At 33.5% G+C, this 17,169-nt stretch overlaps 1 protein-coding gene across 1 annotated transcript; it reads right to left on the bottom strand.

Moving 5' to 3' along the window:
- Positions 1–7,582: 7,582 nt before the first annotated feature.
- LOC132599826 (polygalacturonase At1g48100) lies at positions 7,583–11,050 on the bottom strand. The gene is made up of 6 exons (XM_060313018.1): positions 10,211–11,050; positions 9,338–9,505; positions 9,157–9,201; positions 8,814–9,021; positions 8,616–8,700; positions 7,583–8,319 (listed from the first exon to the last, which is right to left on the bottom strand). Exons 1-6 carry the CDS (start codon positions 10,610–10,612, stop codon positions 7,812–7,814), a joined length of 1,416 nt encoding a protein of 471 aa, XP_060169001.1. The 5' UTR covers positions 10,613–11,050; the 3' UTR covers positions 7,583–7,811.
- Between the last annotated feature and the right edge of the window lie 6,119 nt (positions 11,051–17,169).

The following is a 17,169-nucleotide window of genomic DNA, read 5'->3' as shown; positions in this document are numbered from 1 at the left end:
GAATCTCGTAAATAGCTTCTAAGCGTGTCATAGTTCATGTTGCTCCAATAACCGTCATATTATTGCAAATAACGTGAGATAATAAGTCGCATAAAGGAATATGAATCTAAAATGAAGAGCTAGAGGAGAAAATCCTAACTTTGTCTGATCAAGAATCTTTTGTATCCAATGAGTAACATTTTTCTCTTAGTCCTAGGTTGTGGTTGGCTTGTGCACTGTCCGCCTTTTCTCTTTTCCACACTTTCTGAGCAAGCAAACAAACAAACATTCTTCCTTTTTCTTGGCGGTACTGACTACTGAGTTTTGACTATTTCCCACTTGCATACAGCATAGTGTAATATATCCTTCAATAATCACAATTCGATTTGTAAGTAAGAGCCCGTTTAGATTGGCTATTTGGCTTATAAATTGGCCAAACCAACTTATAAGTTTTTTTTTAATTTATTTGAATGTTTGGCAAAAATAGAAAATAACTTAAATTTAATTAAAAAGTGCTTAAAATAAGTTAAAACCAAGAAGTTGCTCAACTCTAACTTATTTTTTTTCTTAAAAGTCATTTTGATTTGACCAACAACTTTATCCTTTTATCCCTTATATTTTCTATTAATTCCAATATTACCCTTACTTCTAAAAATCTTTTAAATACTTTTATCCAAACACGTAACTGCTTATTTATAAAATAACTTTCTGTACTTAAAAAGTACTTTAAGCATTTATGCTTAAAAGCTATTTTTTTCAGCTAATTCAAACGGGCTCTAAATTAATTTAACTGGACTTTACTATCAATAATCACAATCCATCTTTCATCTTTTTTTATTAATGCTATGTTTGGTTCTTTAACACGTACGTCTAGCTACACATAATTTCTCTATGTCTTGGGAAGAAATGAATCAAATATAAATACGAAAAAGCAGACGAAAGAATTGCATTGCATAATGCAATGCTCTATAGCCTGTATACCCTGAATTGCTAATTGTAACAAGGAACAATGAAAAAGGAAACGTCGTATAGGTTGAGTGGAAGTGGAGAGGGAATGACAAAAAAGCAGAAATAAGGCTGCTGCCTTTGCTTGCGGTCAATGTAGACTCTACAAGATTAATAATAAGCGGGCTAGGAACCCCCAACCGACCCACGCACGCAACCCCCCATACCCCCAACCCTTTTTATTAAATTTATTTGTTCTTTTACCATTTTGAATAAAAAAAATTATTCTCTGAATTTCTCGATTCTCACGCCTCAAATCCTTTAGGAAATTCTCTATTTGCTGAATAATAATCTTTTTGTTGATAAAAAATAGTACTTAATTTTTTCCGTTGACCTATTGACTTAGATACAATGGTTTAAAAAACAGTTTCAGGACTCGCTCCGAGGCGAGACACTGGCAAAACGCTCTGGGGCTTAGTTCCTGTGAGGCTTACGTCCTAAGCACTTGAATGTACGCCCTAAACACGCCTAACGCCGGGGCTCGCCTAACAGTTCTTACACAAATTGTATGTTAAATTCCTTAATTATAATCGTTGACCCTCGTAATTCTTTAAAAAATTAATAATGCTGAATAGTTTTTCATCTATATAAATAAGAAGATTGGGTGTAACTCAAATAACAAGTTGTAGTATGCATATTTACTATTTGAGAACATCATGAAGGTGAATATCACTTAATATTTTTTTAAAAAAATACATAGCCGATTTGTACATTTTCACTTGTCATTGGGCTTCTGTCCTATGCATCAAAATTATCATATTTTACTATTTCGCTATTTGAAAGTAATTTTAATTTTATTCATGAAGGAGTTACATTTTAATTATAATACTGATAAATTTATTGATATAAAATGAACAGCGTGATAGTAATATTGTTTTAAGAAATTGTAATTTTTTCTTTGTTTGAAAGTTAAGATGTGAGAGTTGATTTGTATTCCATAATACTCCCTCTGTTTCAATTCGTTTGAACCTATTTCCTTTTTAGTCTGTGCCAAAATGAATGACATCTTTCCTAATTTGGAAACAAATTCACTTTATGAATGATTTGCAGCCACACAAATTTTCAAGGCTTATTTTGAATCACAAGTTTCAAAAGTCTTCCCTCTTTCTTAAATGTCGTGCACAATCAAATAGGCTCATATAAATTGAAATGGAGGGAGTAGCTTTTATTTCATTTTGTAACATTATGTTATAGATAATTACAAGTTATAAGCAGGGGTGACTAGAGGGTGACTTTTGAGGGCCCAAAAACTTTTACCGATGAATTTTATGGTTTAAGTTTCTCTTACATAATATTGAAATTGTAAAAAGAAGTACAAAATATATATAACAAAAGAAAGAAAAAACACTATCTATGTTTTAAGAGCAATATTTTAAAACTTTGAACTAAACTACTCAAATATTCATATTATTAAATAAACTTTTTACAATAATATCCTAGGTAATGTCTTTAAAACATGCGGCTAATATCTTATTGACTTGAATTGATTCTCATTAATATAAATACTAATAATGTTACTATATGAAGAAAAAGACAACAAATATGAAAAATAAAGGCAAGACTAAATTTTTTGTATATGGGACTATACTTAAGGTCTCATATTTAAATTTAGCTTTATTGTGAGGATCAAGCATATATATATATATATATATAAAATAACCATGGGGCTTACGCCCTGTGCCTCGGGGCTTACGCCTCGCCGAGGCAAATGTAAAACGCCCCGCCTTACGCCCTTGACTTTTAAAACACTGCTTAGATATAGTAATATGGAGAAGCCAAACTGTTTTAAGCGCCGACAGAATTTGAAGCATGTCTTCTTTGAGAGAGAGGAGGATAGCTTATTCATATTTCATTTAATCCCCGGCTCCCCACACCTTCTCATCAATGGAATATCCTGACGTATACAAAAAAGTGTGCTTCGTTCGAGAAATTTCTAACTCTCTATCCATTTATGAGATGGTTGAAATTTGTAGAACTCCATGATGCAAAAGAAATGTTATCCCCGCCCGAATCAAGACAAATTTTTTTAAATTACTTGTTAAAATGACAATTAAAGTAAACAACGAAAAAAATGATGAATCCCTTTATGACAAATGGATTCATTTTGCAAGTTCACTATTACGGAAAGAGGACTTTAATTAATTATGAGGAAAGGGAATCTAATCTTTCCACAACCTTTCAAGTGTTTCAAAAAAATAAAATGGGCGGAGCGCAAACAACCTTGCACTGTTACAATAATGGGTCAAATTTGATTTTTCTACCAATGTAACAGTATAGTATTACTAAAGTCTGTACCTAAAAATTGAATAAATACTCTCCCTACTTACTATAGTTAAAAGGTGTAGCTTATAAGGAAAGTACAATAAAGCAGCGGATGACTCTACTTTCTAAAATGGTTGATCTTGTTATGCAAGAAAATATTACTCTATCCGTCTCAAATTGACATTTTTCATAAGTCGGTTAAAAAAAATATATCACACTTACTTACAGTAATTTTAAATTTTCTTATTACCTTCGATGAGATGATTAATAATTGCATAAATATTTATAATTTATATTAAGTTATAAATTTTATTTTTTAAAACTTCATGTTGAGTCAAATATCATCATGTAAATGGGACAGGAAGAGATACTAAGGGTGTGTTTGGTATAAAGGAAATTATTTTTCACGAATATTTTTCGTACAAAAATAATTTTCTGTAGATAATATTATTTCAAAATCATTTATATAAAAGCTAAGCAAACACTACGAAGGTGTGAGCAGGGGCTAGGAGTGTGATGGTGGTGAAGGTGAAGGTGGGGCTATGGAGGGTTGAGGTGGGATTGGGTGTGTTGGAGGATCGGAAGGAATAAAATGTCACTTATAAAACTTATTTTCTCTATTTTTTTTTTTTTTTTGAGAAAAATTATTTTCCTGATTTTAAGAAACTTATTTTTCTAAAAAATAAATTTTGACCAACCAATATAAAAAAATTAAAAATGTTTTCCTTCGTACCAAACACACCCTAATTGAAAGACATTTACAAATGAAAAGCAAAAAGGGGGAGAATCAGAGAACTCAGAAATGGGCAGATAAAAAAGAAAAGCAGAGTTTTGTGGGGTAGTTGTTGGCTTTTAGCAGTTAGTCCTCGATTAAGTTGATAGTATGGTGCACCGACTACAAATTGGAATCACCTCTCCCTTTTCCCCCATGAGACAGAACAACAAAGTATAAGCCACAATAATAATAATAATAATAATAATAATAATAATAATAATAATAATAATACTTAATACATAGGCATAGAATCTAACCCATTTTTGCTTTTTCAGTTTATGGAGACACCTACCTTTTCCCTATTGTTCTTGTTCCTACATATGAAATTGAACTCCATTGCCTTTACCACAATGGGTCCCTTACATTTTTGCGCATGCGCCTCCAATATTTGCTTTGCTCTATTCGGACCTACTCACCATTTTACACTTTTTCCTAAAATGTTTGTCAAAAGTTTCTTTCCCTTTTGCAATTTTAGTGGGCGTTTGGCCATGAAAATAAAATATTTTTTACTTTTTTTTTTAGTTTGAAGTTGGAGTTGTGTTTAGTTGGAGTTTTTGCAGAGAATATTTGGTTATTTGAATGTATTGGAAGTGAAAAAAAAATGAAAACCAAATTTTAGGTATTTTTCAAATACAACTTCAAATTGTATTTGGAATTTTCATGGCCAAACGCTATTCCCAAATAAAGTGGGGGAAAATACCAGAAAAAAGTGACAAATTCTCATGGCCAAATGGGTCCTTAATTTCGAGACAGTAACTTCAAGATCATTAGTAATCAGTCCCTCTGTCCAAATTTATATGTCACTTTTCTTTTTAATCAGTTCAAAGAAGAATGACACATTTCTTTATTTGGCAACAATTTAATTTTAAACTTTACCTTTTACACTTAACGAGATAATCTATAACCACACAAGTATCTTTGATTTGTTTTAAACCACAAGATTCAAAAGTCTTTTTTTATTTCTTACACTCCGTGCCATGTCAAACTACATCACATAAATTGAAACGGAGGGAGTAGTAAATTCTAAATTTAATTTTAGTATGTATTTAGTGTAATTTTTAATACATATAGGGGTGCGGCCAAATTTATTAAGTTTTATCGAATCGGTAACGTAACGCCTATTTCCATCCTAGTTATTTACTACTCCTTCCGGTTCAAAAAAAGTGTACACTTAGGTATTTTGCACACTCCTTAAGAAAATACTAACTCGTAGAAAAAAAATAGATAATTTGATTAAACTAGTCTTAATTAAATAGGTATTGGGATTCAGTAAACTAACACTTAATAAAGGTAAGTCTGAAAAGATAAGGTTAATTTTTTCTTAATTTGGTAAGTGAACCTTCTTTCTGAACCAAAATTTAAAAAGCTAAGCGGACACTCTGTTTGAACCGAGGGAGTATATTATTTGGAATGAAGAACTTTTGGTTTAAAAAAAAAAATCTGATACCGAATGAATGAATTTCAGGTATTAATTGAATTAAAAAACCATATTACCTTTTCATTTTTTCCCCTTTTTGTTTTCTTCTATACGTAAACTATGGAGAAATCATAGTTTGTTATTTGTGGTTTATTACTTTGCACGAGTTATTAGGGTTTTTGTAAATCTAGACCTTGGTGTAATATTCTTTTTGTTCGTATTGCTTACTTTTTCTTCTTATTGGCTATAAACTTGCGTACAATTTCACCAACAAAAAGTAGACTTTAAAATTTTAATATTGCCTCTTTATCAGTTCCCCCTTTTCTTATTAGCCGTGCGGATTGGGTCTAAAGAAGGTCGGAAAGTTGACACTCAGCATGATTTTATTTAGGTTACATCAGCACCTTTTAAACTTGTCACGTTAATGAGTTATCGTGACGTGCTTCAAATCATAAAGTATAATATTTTTAATTTCATAATGGAAGTATGACATTTAGTTATTTTGTCTTCTAATGCTTAGTACTACGAAAATTTACAATGTTTATCGGACCTATATGAGAAAAAAAATCAGAAATCACGAAGTAGCAGGGACAAATGATTTTGCATTAATAATTGGAGTATTAATTTTGTTTAGTGCTCTTCCTTTAGTCAATTTCGAAATGGCCCTTTACCTAACAAATTCATAATGTTGAGCTTCAAAGCATACGTGTTAATTACCTCAATTTTTTTTCGTGATGGTGGTGTCCGAGTTAGTATGTGTTAATTAACCTCAACTATTTCTTCGGTATCTGCTACCTCCCTTAGATGAGAAGAAATTATATATTTAGTGTTTTTCTCTCTGCTTAAATTTAAACATCAGACATTATGCTTCTCTTCCTACTTATTGATCACTAAATCACATCCTTAAATGCACGTTTTGCCAAAATTTAGCGTTAAGTCGTGTGAAGTATGTGATCATCTTGAGCCTTTAAGATGCTACTTTCCAATTTGCAAATCGATCCCCCTCAATTTTCCTTTTGAGATTAACTTTTGTCTAAGTTATGGCGTTCGTAAGAAAATGCAAAGTGTGTTTGCACCTATTAGTACGAGGGGAGATGTTGCTAACTGATCAACTAGAAGTCAATATCAATACCAAAACATTGGAAGTTTATCCAAGTAAATAAAGCACTTTGCTTACCATTTACATAGATAAAACATTCTTACTTGATTTAAACATATGGATTAGACAAATTAAACTAAATTAATAAGTTGGAAGCCCAATGACTCGGGAAACCATTAATAACTGTATTAGGTTCTAAACGAGTGATGGTGCTTTCGGGAGAGCTTTTGAGGCAAATTTCTTTGAGCAGTTAAAAGCTTAATTAGAGATTCTTTTATTAAAGTAATCTCATTTAAGAAATTACGCTAGGTACGTTGTTTGTTATTTTATTAAAGCAATAGCACGTAGTAGTTATTATGAATAAAAGTCAATGTAATGTAAATGAAGTTAACCGACATGAGATTGAATTATGTGCACTACATTCTTTTAGCCGTTCTTTTAGTACTTTCTTTTAAGTAGTAGTACTCAATTAAGTTCTTAATTAACTCTTATATTGTACTATATATACAAATCATCTTCTCAATTGATGTTTGCAATATATAATTAATTATGTCAAATTCTTTATGAGCTTTAAGAGGAAACCTTGGCACTCAAACAGTACGGTAACCCAAATCGGTCAATAGGCCCATAGGCCCACTTAATAAATGATGAGATTCTCGATCTTTGACGATCGAATTTCAAATAGTCTTTTTATTATTCAAAATAGTGAAGCTTTCAATCGATATCTTCTCACCTCATCCATTTGGGTTCTCGCTCGAATTGAAACTTTTATGCATTAATTACTCGATCTAATAGCCTATTTATTGGGCGCTAATAAAAATAAAGTTTTCAAATGAGCTTGTCATCTCATGCGGAACCGATTTTTTTTGTTTTTCCTTTTTAGGAATTCTTAAGAGTAAACATAAACGATTCATGACATTTCTTTTATTAATTCTTAGTTTGCCTGAAGAAAGAGGTACTCCAATATACGCATGCAAGAATAGACGATTTTGTACCATCACTTCTTGCACGTACATACCAAACAGAAGAAATTATATTACTGAAATAAGCACAGAAGGCACAAAAGTATTGCATCGGGTACTGAATTGAAAACCTAAAGTAAACCTCATGGGAAACATGTAAACAATAAGCTCCCCATCTGATCTAAATTACATTATACAGATCGATGTTTTGGATTCCCATCTCAAATCCACCAATCTATTATAACCTGATATGTACAGAAACAGGAAAAAACGGATCGCACAATCAGGCAATATAAAATGTCCGTGCAAATTTCACGAACAATAACCCAAGTCGTTATTTTCAAAAACTGCTGGAGGAGTTCCCTCTAACAAGCAGAAAATAGGCGGAATATTAAGCGTCTCTTGTCCGCCATACACATTCCAACAGAATGGATCCAACACTAAGTCTCCTTGAGCAGGCAGAAGTTCTATGTCCGAAAGTGTTATGTTAGTGCACGGGATAGTGTCACTACAAGCAAAATACATAGGCGGGCTTCTTATATCGTACGTTCCTTTAATGCCACTGTACTCAATGTCCGAAACGGACACTGCTGAGGTGCGGTTGCTGCAGTCTTTTGAAAGGCAGTAGAATTGGTCGATTATGATGGGATTCCTTACGTTGTCCATGTGAACGTTAAGGAAGGAAACTCCCGATACTGCTCCAAATCCGCCTTGCCATGTCTTGATCCTCACTCCGTTATCCGATTCCCTTATCACCGAGTCCCTCACTGTTAGGTTTGATACGCATGCTTGCGAGTTGTGGTTGCCTAAACTCCCAATGCTATTTTATACAACGACACAAGCAGACAATGCGTCAATATACTGATAGTATAAAAAAAATCTGACAACCTGCCACGACATGTTAAATTATACTTATATGTAAAAAGTTTTGCATTATTAGTGTATAGAAATTAAAATCATTCTTATATTTGTTTATTTTCGTTGCTTTTTCAGATGAAAGTATATTACATGTACGTACTAGTATAAACATGCCATTTGTACAACCACCTTTTAAGATAATATCATAATCACCATTCACCCCATTAGAACAAGTAGCTAGTATATTATTAACTCTACCTGATTCCATGTCCTCCAGGTCCACATGTAAGATTCCTAATATCCACATCGTAACATCCTGCTCCTATTGATACACAATCATCACCTGTATAACAGTAAATAAAATTAATGCACGACATTTAATGTTAGGATCGAGGTGTAATTGATCAAGAAATTAAATAAGGACTTCGATAGGACTAATTAAGTAGAATTACGTACCATTAGAGATGAGTGAGTCATAGATTTCAACATTGCTGGTCTGCTCAATGTGAATGCCATCGGTGTTGGGACTCCAGGCCGGAGCCGTAATATGTAGGGATTCGATATGCACATTCTTGCAGTTATCAAATCTGAAATTAAATTGTGGACTATTCTTCATCCAAATTCCTTCCACCGTTAGATTTGAGCTCATGAAGAATCTAATGGCCTGCAATATACTTACCAAAATATTACAATCTACTTATTAGAATTAAGAAATTTAAATTAATGAATAATATCACCTAAATTCACAAAATCTATTATTGCAAATGATGCTTAGCGGTAAAAGTTTGTTTTCACTCACAATTGGGCTGTCACATGGTCCAGGCAGTGTACTTCCATTGGGTCCCTGTTGTTGTACTGAGGATTAGATAGTTTATTCATACGGATGTCATACGTGTAAAGATTGATTCGTAAAGATTATTGAAATTAAACCACTATCCCATACGGTACTGCATGAAAAGGAAAAGTAGACACGTATATACCTTATGGGGTTTGCACGGCAGATTCCACCACTCTTCTCCCCTTCCATCTATTACGCCTCCACCTTGCAATGACAACTCATTTGCTTTATAGAATACCAGCCATTGCCGCTTGCTATTGTTGCTCGGCCACGACTCCGGTCCATCTGGCGGCATTATGGTTCCTTCCAACTTCCCATGATGGCACACAAAATCAGTTAAAGCAAAATTCCTCTCTGGTGTTTCTTGAGTACATCTAAATTGCTCCCTCTGTTTTAATTTAAGTGGTGTAGTTTCTGTTTTAGTTTATGTGGTACAGTTTGAATGAATACAAAAACAAAAACAAAAAAATTAAAAAGTTGAAATTTATGGGCATACATGCCATGATATTTTGTGATCATAAAAGTATGTCAGAGTAAAACGAGAAATTTACAGTTGAATTGTTTTTAAATATATAAAATAATAAATGTGTCACTTTTAAAACATAGAAAAGAAGTCTTAGAGCAATGGTAAAGTTATTTTCGGTGACCTATAAATCACGGGTTCCAGCGTGAAGCAGCCACTAGTTTGATTGGGTTGCCCTTTTTTTCTTTTTAGAATGTACTCTAAAGGATCGAATAGTTAGTGCCACGTAAAAAGGAACATAAGGGATAGTACAATAAGACATACTCCAATCATTTAATTCAATATGACACTTTTTCTTTTTAATATGTTAAAAAAAATGACATCAAAATCTTTAATTTTAAGTTTATACTCTTAGTGACATGTTCATAAAGTTCTAAAGGTATTTTCGGGATTTATCAAAAATTCTTATTTCTTAAATCGGTGCCAAATCAAACACAAAAGTTGAGGGAGGACATCTAAAGAAAATAAAGTGCTAGTATCTTAACTAGGTACCTGAAACACCAAACCACTTTGACAGGGACCAGTGAAAATAGTGGATTGGATCATGAAAGAGTAACCAACGGGAACGTGGATGACTGCTGACTCAACTTGGCAAGCAGCATCCCAGGCAGCCTTAAAAGCTTCAGTATCATCCACAATGCCATTACCCACTGCTCCAAACGACCTCACATCATAAACACCTTCATCACCAGGCGAGTTAGAAGGCTCGGGTGAAATAGAAGGCGGGTAAGATATGTGAGAATTATGCTTATTGTGTTGTTTCTTATTATGGTGGCCACGATGACCGTGGTGATGGTACCTAGCAGTAACAACATGGCTACATAAAAATAATAATGCAAGTGTCATGTAAAATACAAGTAGTGGCAAAGGCACACGGGTTGATAGCGATGCCATTAGTTTCAAAGTTTCGTATGAACAGATAGAAAATGACTGTGTAGCGGTAATAGTGCTGAAACGTTACTTTCAAATTGGGTGAGGAATGTGAGCAAAATTTCAAGAATCAAGGAAAAGACTCTGAGTTGTTCAGAAAGTGGAAAGGAACTTAGCTTGGAAGAGGTTTTATGGAGGCAAATTCCTGGCAACGTGTGTCAACTTGCACATAAATTAATAAAAAGAAAAAGGGAGTAATGTGAATGTGTGTGTTTCAGCACTACTGCATGCAGAAGCTGAAAGGCTGAGCTCATTTATCTATCTTTGCCTATAGACATGCCCGTATATATAGGTGACTACGTACATGCTTGCAGTGTATAAAATAACCAAGATTTTGAGCGTTCACCAAGCAATGTGGATCGACTGTCATAATTCAGTTACTTTCATCCAATTAAGCTAGTACCAACATTTACTTGGCACTAGTTTTTCAATTTCACTCTGGCTATTACTTGTATGTTATACATATATACATACAACTTCATCGGGCATACTCCTTGTGTTATAATTTGTTTGGCTTGATTCGGAGTACGAGAGCCAAATTAACTAATGCTTGATGTTCAATAAAAGAAAGGCACTCTCCAGGTTGGAGATGACTAATTTAAAAAAAAAACAATCACGTGAATTTGAACATAGAATCTTCAAATATTTGAAATAAAATTTACATATTTAGAAACTATATAAAAAGTATTATAAGTCGCAATAGTTAACAATTCAAAATATTTAGAAGGTATTTGAAAAAGTTACAACAATTCAAAATATTTAGAAGGTATTTGAAAACGTTATGGTGAAAGTAAGATATCCTTTGACTATCCAAATAGTAACTAAGACAAAGAAATTGAAATGGAGGGAGTATATAATTTAAATCGATACAGAGTTTAGGAAAGAAATAAAGACTTCTGATTGTAGTTTAAAATATGTCATAGCATTTGTATGGTTATAAAACTTTTGAAATTTGGGGCCTTAAACAAGTCTTAAAATTTGTGTGATTATAAATATTTCTCATTAAAGATAAAGTAAACGAAATTAAGCGTAAAGTTAATTATTTTCAAATTTAAAAGTGTGTGTTATTCTTTTTTAAACCTAAGTACTACAAAGGAACGTAAGATACATAAATTGAATGGATGAAATAACATACTCCCTCTGTCATAGTTTATGTGTCTTGTTTGAATTGAATTTTAAAAGTCAAACTTCTCAATATGAAATAAAATTTACATATTTAAAAATTACATAAAAATTAATATAAGCCATAATAATTAATAATTCAAAGTATTTACATATGAGAATATATCCTGATCAAACTTCAAAGTGATAATCCTCTCAAAATTCAAACACCCCCACATAAGTTAAAACGGAAGGAGAACTAAAAAATATTACTGTCGTACGTACGTGGATACAATATTTAATTAAAATTTGGGCAAAGTGGTTTTGGGCAAAACCACTCGAAAGGACGTGTCTCGGATGTGTCTCCTCTATCTCAAATTATTTGTAGTTTTTTTATTTTACACGTCACTTGATAAATATTATTAATTTAAGAGGTATTTGACCTACTTTATCTTTATTTATATTTAAGTTATAAATTTTTTTATTAAATGTTTACTTTATTTATATATTATTTCCTTTAATGATAAAATTCTACTAAATGTAAATAGAGAAAAAATAATTAATTATGAGTTAAACTTATAAAATGACAAATAATTTAGAATAATTATTTTTAGTAATCATGATAAATAATTTGATACTGAAGGAGTACATAGCTTTATAAACAAGAAGATCAAAGCAGCAGAAATGAAAAAGTTAAATTTACGCTAGTTAGAGTGGATCTAATCCTTCCAAATACTACTATTGTGTTACAGGAAACAGGCCCATTTAGACAGGAGACATTGACCTTTTTAAGAATGTGGAGGCCGCGCATGCAGTGACTCTGCCCCTGAAATAAAGGTAAAACGGAAACCAGAAGCCTTTGAGTGGGTATGTTGGTGGATGAATGGCCATTAACTTGAAAAAAGCCATACCCCTCTCCTAGCCCCTTCGGCTACTCCATGTTCTACCCCATAACTCTCACTTTTTTCTCTGGTCCCCAGTATTTTTTCCACTTTGGTCACAAATTAATTAGCTGTGCCAAATGCCTACAGTTACTTTTTCCACTTTGGTCACAGATTAATACTACTCGCCCCCCCCCCCCCCCCCCCCTCTCACTTTATCATAAACATTCCACATTTAGTTGATACGTCTGATAAACGTTAAGTAGAGATAATTAAATAGTACTAGTGACTAAGAAAGTAAGATTCTCCCTAGAGTCGAATCCTGATCAGATTCGTCTTATGTTTATCTGTCGATTGACTAAACCATTTCAGCTTCACCAAATTCGAAAGGACAAATCAATGTGCTGCTCTCAATCTCTAATCAGACCTGATGTTAGTATATTCGCTAAGGCACTACTACTACTAATTAACTGCTGTAAGCTTCCATATTAGTAAAGTAATCATTGCAGACAGAAAGCATGAAGTTCTTGTGGTCCTGAAATACTGTAGTTTCACATCACTCCTTTGGCATTATTTACTTCAAGACAAGGTTCACAAATGATGAGAAGAGCTAGGTTTGAATTTATGGGCGGTTCGGCAAAATCACTAACTTCAGCACAAATTTTACACACGTGTTAAGAAATATATGCACGAAATTTATAGTAAGAATCTATTTATCAACGGTTAAGGTCGTTGTCCTGGAATTCAGAACTCATAATTAAAGTTCAAATCTTGACTTTGGCTCTTTATGCACTAGTCGAAAAAAAAGAATTAAATAAAATGTACAAAAAGAAAAAGAGAGCGGTTTATCCGAATTTTTTTGTCTCTTGCAACGATAGTGCTGAATGATATATAATGCATTCTAATCCACTTACATGTTTGTGCAAGCACAACCTGCTTATTTTTAGTACCTTTACATACACGAATATTTCATCTATAAATTATCGTGAGATTTGAAAAAGAAAAGGTAATAAGGGGAAACAAGAGCCATACTCTAAATGTTGCTTTAATATTGGACCTCGTCTACTTTCATTATAAATTGTATAGTTCTCTACATAGAGGATCCATGCCTTTGTAGAAGAAATTAACTACTACTATATGAAAACGACTCTGACAAGTCGTCACAATAGTAAAAAAGCCCTGAGTAGTTACAATAGTAAATGCTTATGCTACTCTCTCTCCGTTATGGCGTTATGGGTATTTAGTTTAAGTAATTGAAAGGTAAGATTTTTGACACATAAGCTAAATTATGTAAAGTACTAAATTTTCCCTTAATATCAACAAGACAACAACTAAGATGAAAGATGGAGAAAGTTCCACATGTACTCCTTTTCTTCCCTAGCTCATAAAATGTCTACGTTTACATCCAGAAGCTAAGTCGTAATTAATTAACAAGTCATGTGGTAAAATGAACTACACCGTCCGTTATCTTTTACTAGTTCAGTATTAACTTTGCACTTCTTTTTAGATATTTTTGTTAAGTTTTTCATATTAACCATATTTTTAAAATCTTTGACAAGTTTTGAAAAATAGTTATTCAATGATAAGGGTAAATTAGAAAGATTTTTTTTTTTAAATATAGGGGTAAAAGGGAAGGGAGGGAGTAAATGATAAGATCAAATAGTTTCTAATTATAAACATATGACAACTTTTTCTAAACGAACTAAAAACAAAAGTGTATCGCATAAATTACAATAGAGAGGAGTATTTCTCATATTTGTTAAGACCATGATATCCTAACATGCTGCTTTTAAGTGCTTTGGTTACTGAATACAACAATGCCAAAAGCAGATAAAAATACAATCAGGTGCATAAAAGTTATATGTATGTTATGTCTTAAGAAGCTAAAGTGTGACTTAACCTGATGTTCATGATCAATATTATTCATCACTGATAAATATTGTGTATTATACTCAAGGGTAGCTTAGTCTTTTGTATGTATTTATGTACTATAAATACTCCACTGTACATGTAATTCATTATTATTGAGAACATATATTGTTTCATGGTATCAGAAGCTTAGGTCTTTTAGGTCTCTCTCATCTATACGGATCTCATGGCTTCCTCTCCTTCCTCTCAGTCTGCTACTTCTTCATCCGTTTCTTCCATTGATACTTCGCTATCTTCGCCTCCTTCATACTCTGCCATCTCTATCTCTAACATCAAAAACTTAGTCCCTACAGTTCTTGACTATTCCAACTACATGCTGTGGAGAGAACTCTTTTTACCAGTATTTAAGGGACATGGGGTTTATGGATTTATTGATGGTTGTTTGCTTTGCCCGAAAGACATCATTACTAAAGAAGATGACACTTCTGCTGCTAATCCTGTTTTTCAACAGTGGATTCAACTTGATTCCATAGTATTATCATGGATTCAGGCGACCATATCCCAAGAGATTCTTCAAGCAATTCTGCGTCCAAATCGCTCACTAACTGCTCGAGAGGCATGGCTTGAAATTGAACGCCTCTTTCGTGATCAAGTGAGCTCACGGACTCTTCAACTGAAGGTGTAATTTCATAATCTAAAAAAAGGCAATCTCTCCATCAACGACTATGTTCATTGTTTGAAATCAATTGCCGACACCTTAAGCTCTATTGGTAATCCTATTTCCGATACTGATCTTGTCCTTCAAATCTTATCTGGTCTTCCTCCAGACTACGTGTCTGTATGTACCTCTATTTCTACTAGAGTTCCGCTTCCATCTTTTGTTGAAACTCGATCTCTTCTTTTCCTCCATAAATCCCAGTTAAATAATTTTTCCCTATCAAATTCGGACTCTTCCTCTACGGCATTTGTTGCTAAGAAACAATCTTCTTCTTATAGTCGTGGACGTGGTAAAAATCACTATGGTGGTCGAAACTCTTCTGATGGTCGTGGAAGGGGTCGTCAAAATCAAGGATCTCGCAAGAACTTTTCTCCATCTTCACAATATGCTCCTCGCCCACAAACTTCATCTATCTTAGGTCCAGCACCTTCAACTTTTCTTCCTCACTTTTCCAACTCCGTACGAATGCATATGGTTATCCAGTGTCAACTTTGTTGTCAACCCAATCATTCTGCCCGTGAATGTCCATCTCTGAATTCTAGGGCATACTTCTCTAATCTTCAATCTTCCACTTCTCCTAATTCTTTTATTTCTCTTGGTGATGCGCAATGGGTGGTTGATACGGGCGTCATTTCCCACATGTCTCCAAATGCAGGTGCTCTTTCCTCTGTATCTCCGTACAATGGTTCTGATAGAGTTGTTGTTGGTAACGGCTCTCAACTTCCATCTCATTTACTGGTCATGGTACTATCTCTACTCTGCCTTCTAATTTTTCTCTTAATAATGTTCTTATTGTTCCTAATCTCTCTACTAATTTACTTAGTGTTCAAAAGTTTGCATCAGATAGCTATTGCTCTATTGATTTTGATGCCCTTGGTTTTTCTGTTAAGGACATCAAGACGAAGAAAACTCTTCTCAGGTGCAATAGTCCTGGCCCACTATATTCCCTTTTTTCCTCGTCTATTGGTGGCGTTGCTCCCAAAGCCTTTGTTGCAGTTCGTCTACCTTTGACTCTCTGGCATCAACGTTTAGGTCATCCAAGTCGTGCAGTTCTAGCTCAATTAGTTAGAGAAAATGAATTTTGTTGTTCATCTTTAAATGGTTTAGATTCACTATGTAACGCTTGCCAACTTGGCAAGCACCATAAACTTCCTTTTATGGAATCTCGATCTTGTACTACTTTTGCCTTTGAATTAATACCTAGTGATATTTGGACCTCTCCGGTTGCCTCGTGTACTGGTTTTCGTTATTATATTCTTTTTGTTGCTGATTTTACTAAGTTCGTTTGGGCTTTTCCCATAAAACGAAAATCTGAAGCATTTCAAAAATTTAAAGATTTTCATGCTTATGTCTTAAATCAATTTTCAACAAAAATTAAAATGTTGCAAGGTGATGGGGAGGCAAAATATGTTCGGCTTGGATCCTTTCGTTCCTTTCTAAATGACAGTGGTATTTCTCTACGAATATCATGTCCGCATACTCATCAACAAAATGGCAAAGTGGAACGTATGCATCGTACCATTGCCTATATGATTCGTTCTATACTTTTTCAAGCATCTCTTCCTCCTATATTTTGGGTTGAAGCTCTTCACACTTCCATCTTTCAAATATTCTGCCCTCTTCTAAAATTAATTTTCGGACTCCTTTTGAACTTCTTTTTGGCAAGTCTCCTACCTATGATCATTTACGGGTGTTTGGTTGCTCTTGTTATCCTAATCTTAGTGGCTACTGTCCACATAAATTAAGTCCTCGGTCAAAGCATTGTATATTTTGTTGGTTATCCGTCAAATTATAAGGGATTTAGATGTTTTGATCCAGCTACGAACAAAGTCTATATCTCTAGACACGTTCGATTTAAAGAGAGCTTCTTTCCTTATACTTATCTTAAATCATCTACCTCACCCGTAACTCCTTCCAGCTCCCTGTTTCAAGCTCCTTCAAATTTCAGCTCC

The sequence above is a fragment of the Lycium barbarum genome, chromosome 6 (genome assembly GCF_019175385.1).
Source record: "Lycium barbarum isolate Lr01 chromosome 6, ASM1917538v2, whole genome shotgun sequence".
In the NCBI taxonomy this organism is placed as follows: Eukaryota; Viridiplantae; Streptophyta; class Magnoliopsida; order Solanales; family Solanaceae; genus Lycium; species Lycium barbarum.
Note: the sequence above shows the minus strand (reverse complement) of the source record. Positions and strands in the feature narration are given on the sequence as shown.

Coding starts and splice junctions, on each gene's coding strand:
- LOC132599826 (XM_060313018.1), bottom strand. CDS start 10,612: ATGGCATCGCTATCAACCCGTGTGCCTTTGCCACTACTTGTATTTTAC. Junction 9,506..10,210: donor AAAGTGGTTTGGTGTTTCAG/GTACCTAGTTAA, acceptor CATCATGGGAAG/TTGGAAGGAACCATAATGCC. Junction 9,202..9,337: donor TGCCGTGCAAACCCCATAAG/GTATATACGTGT, acceptor GTACAACAACAG/GGACCCAATGGAAGTACACT.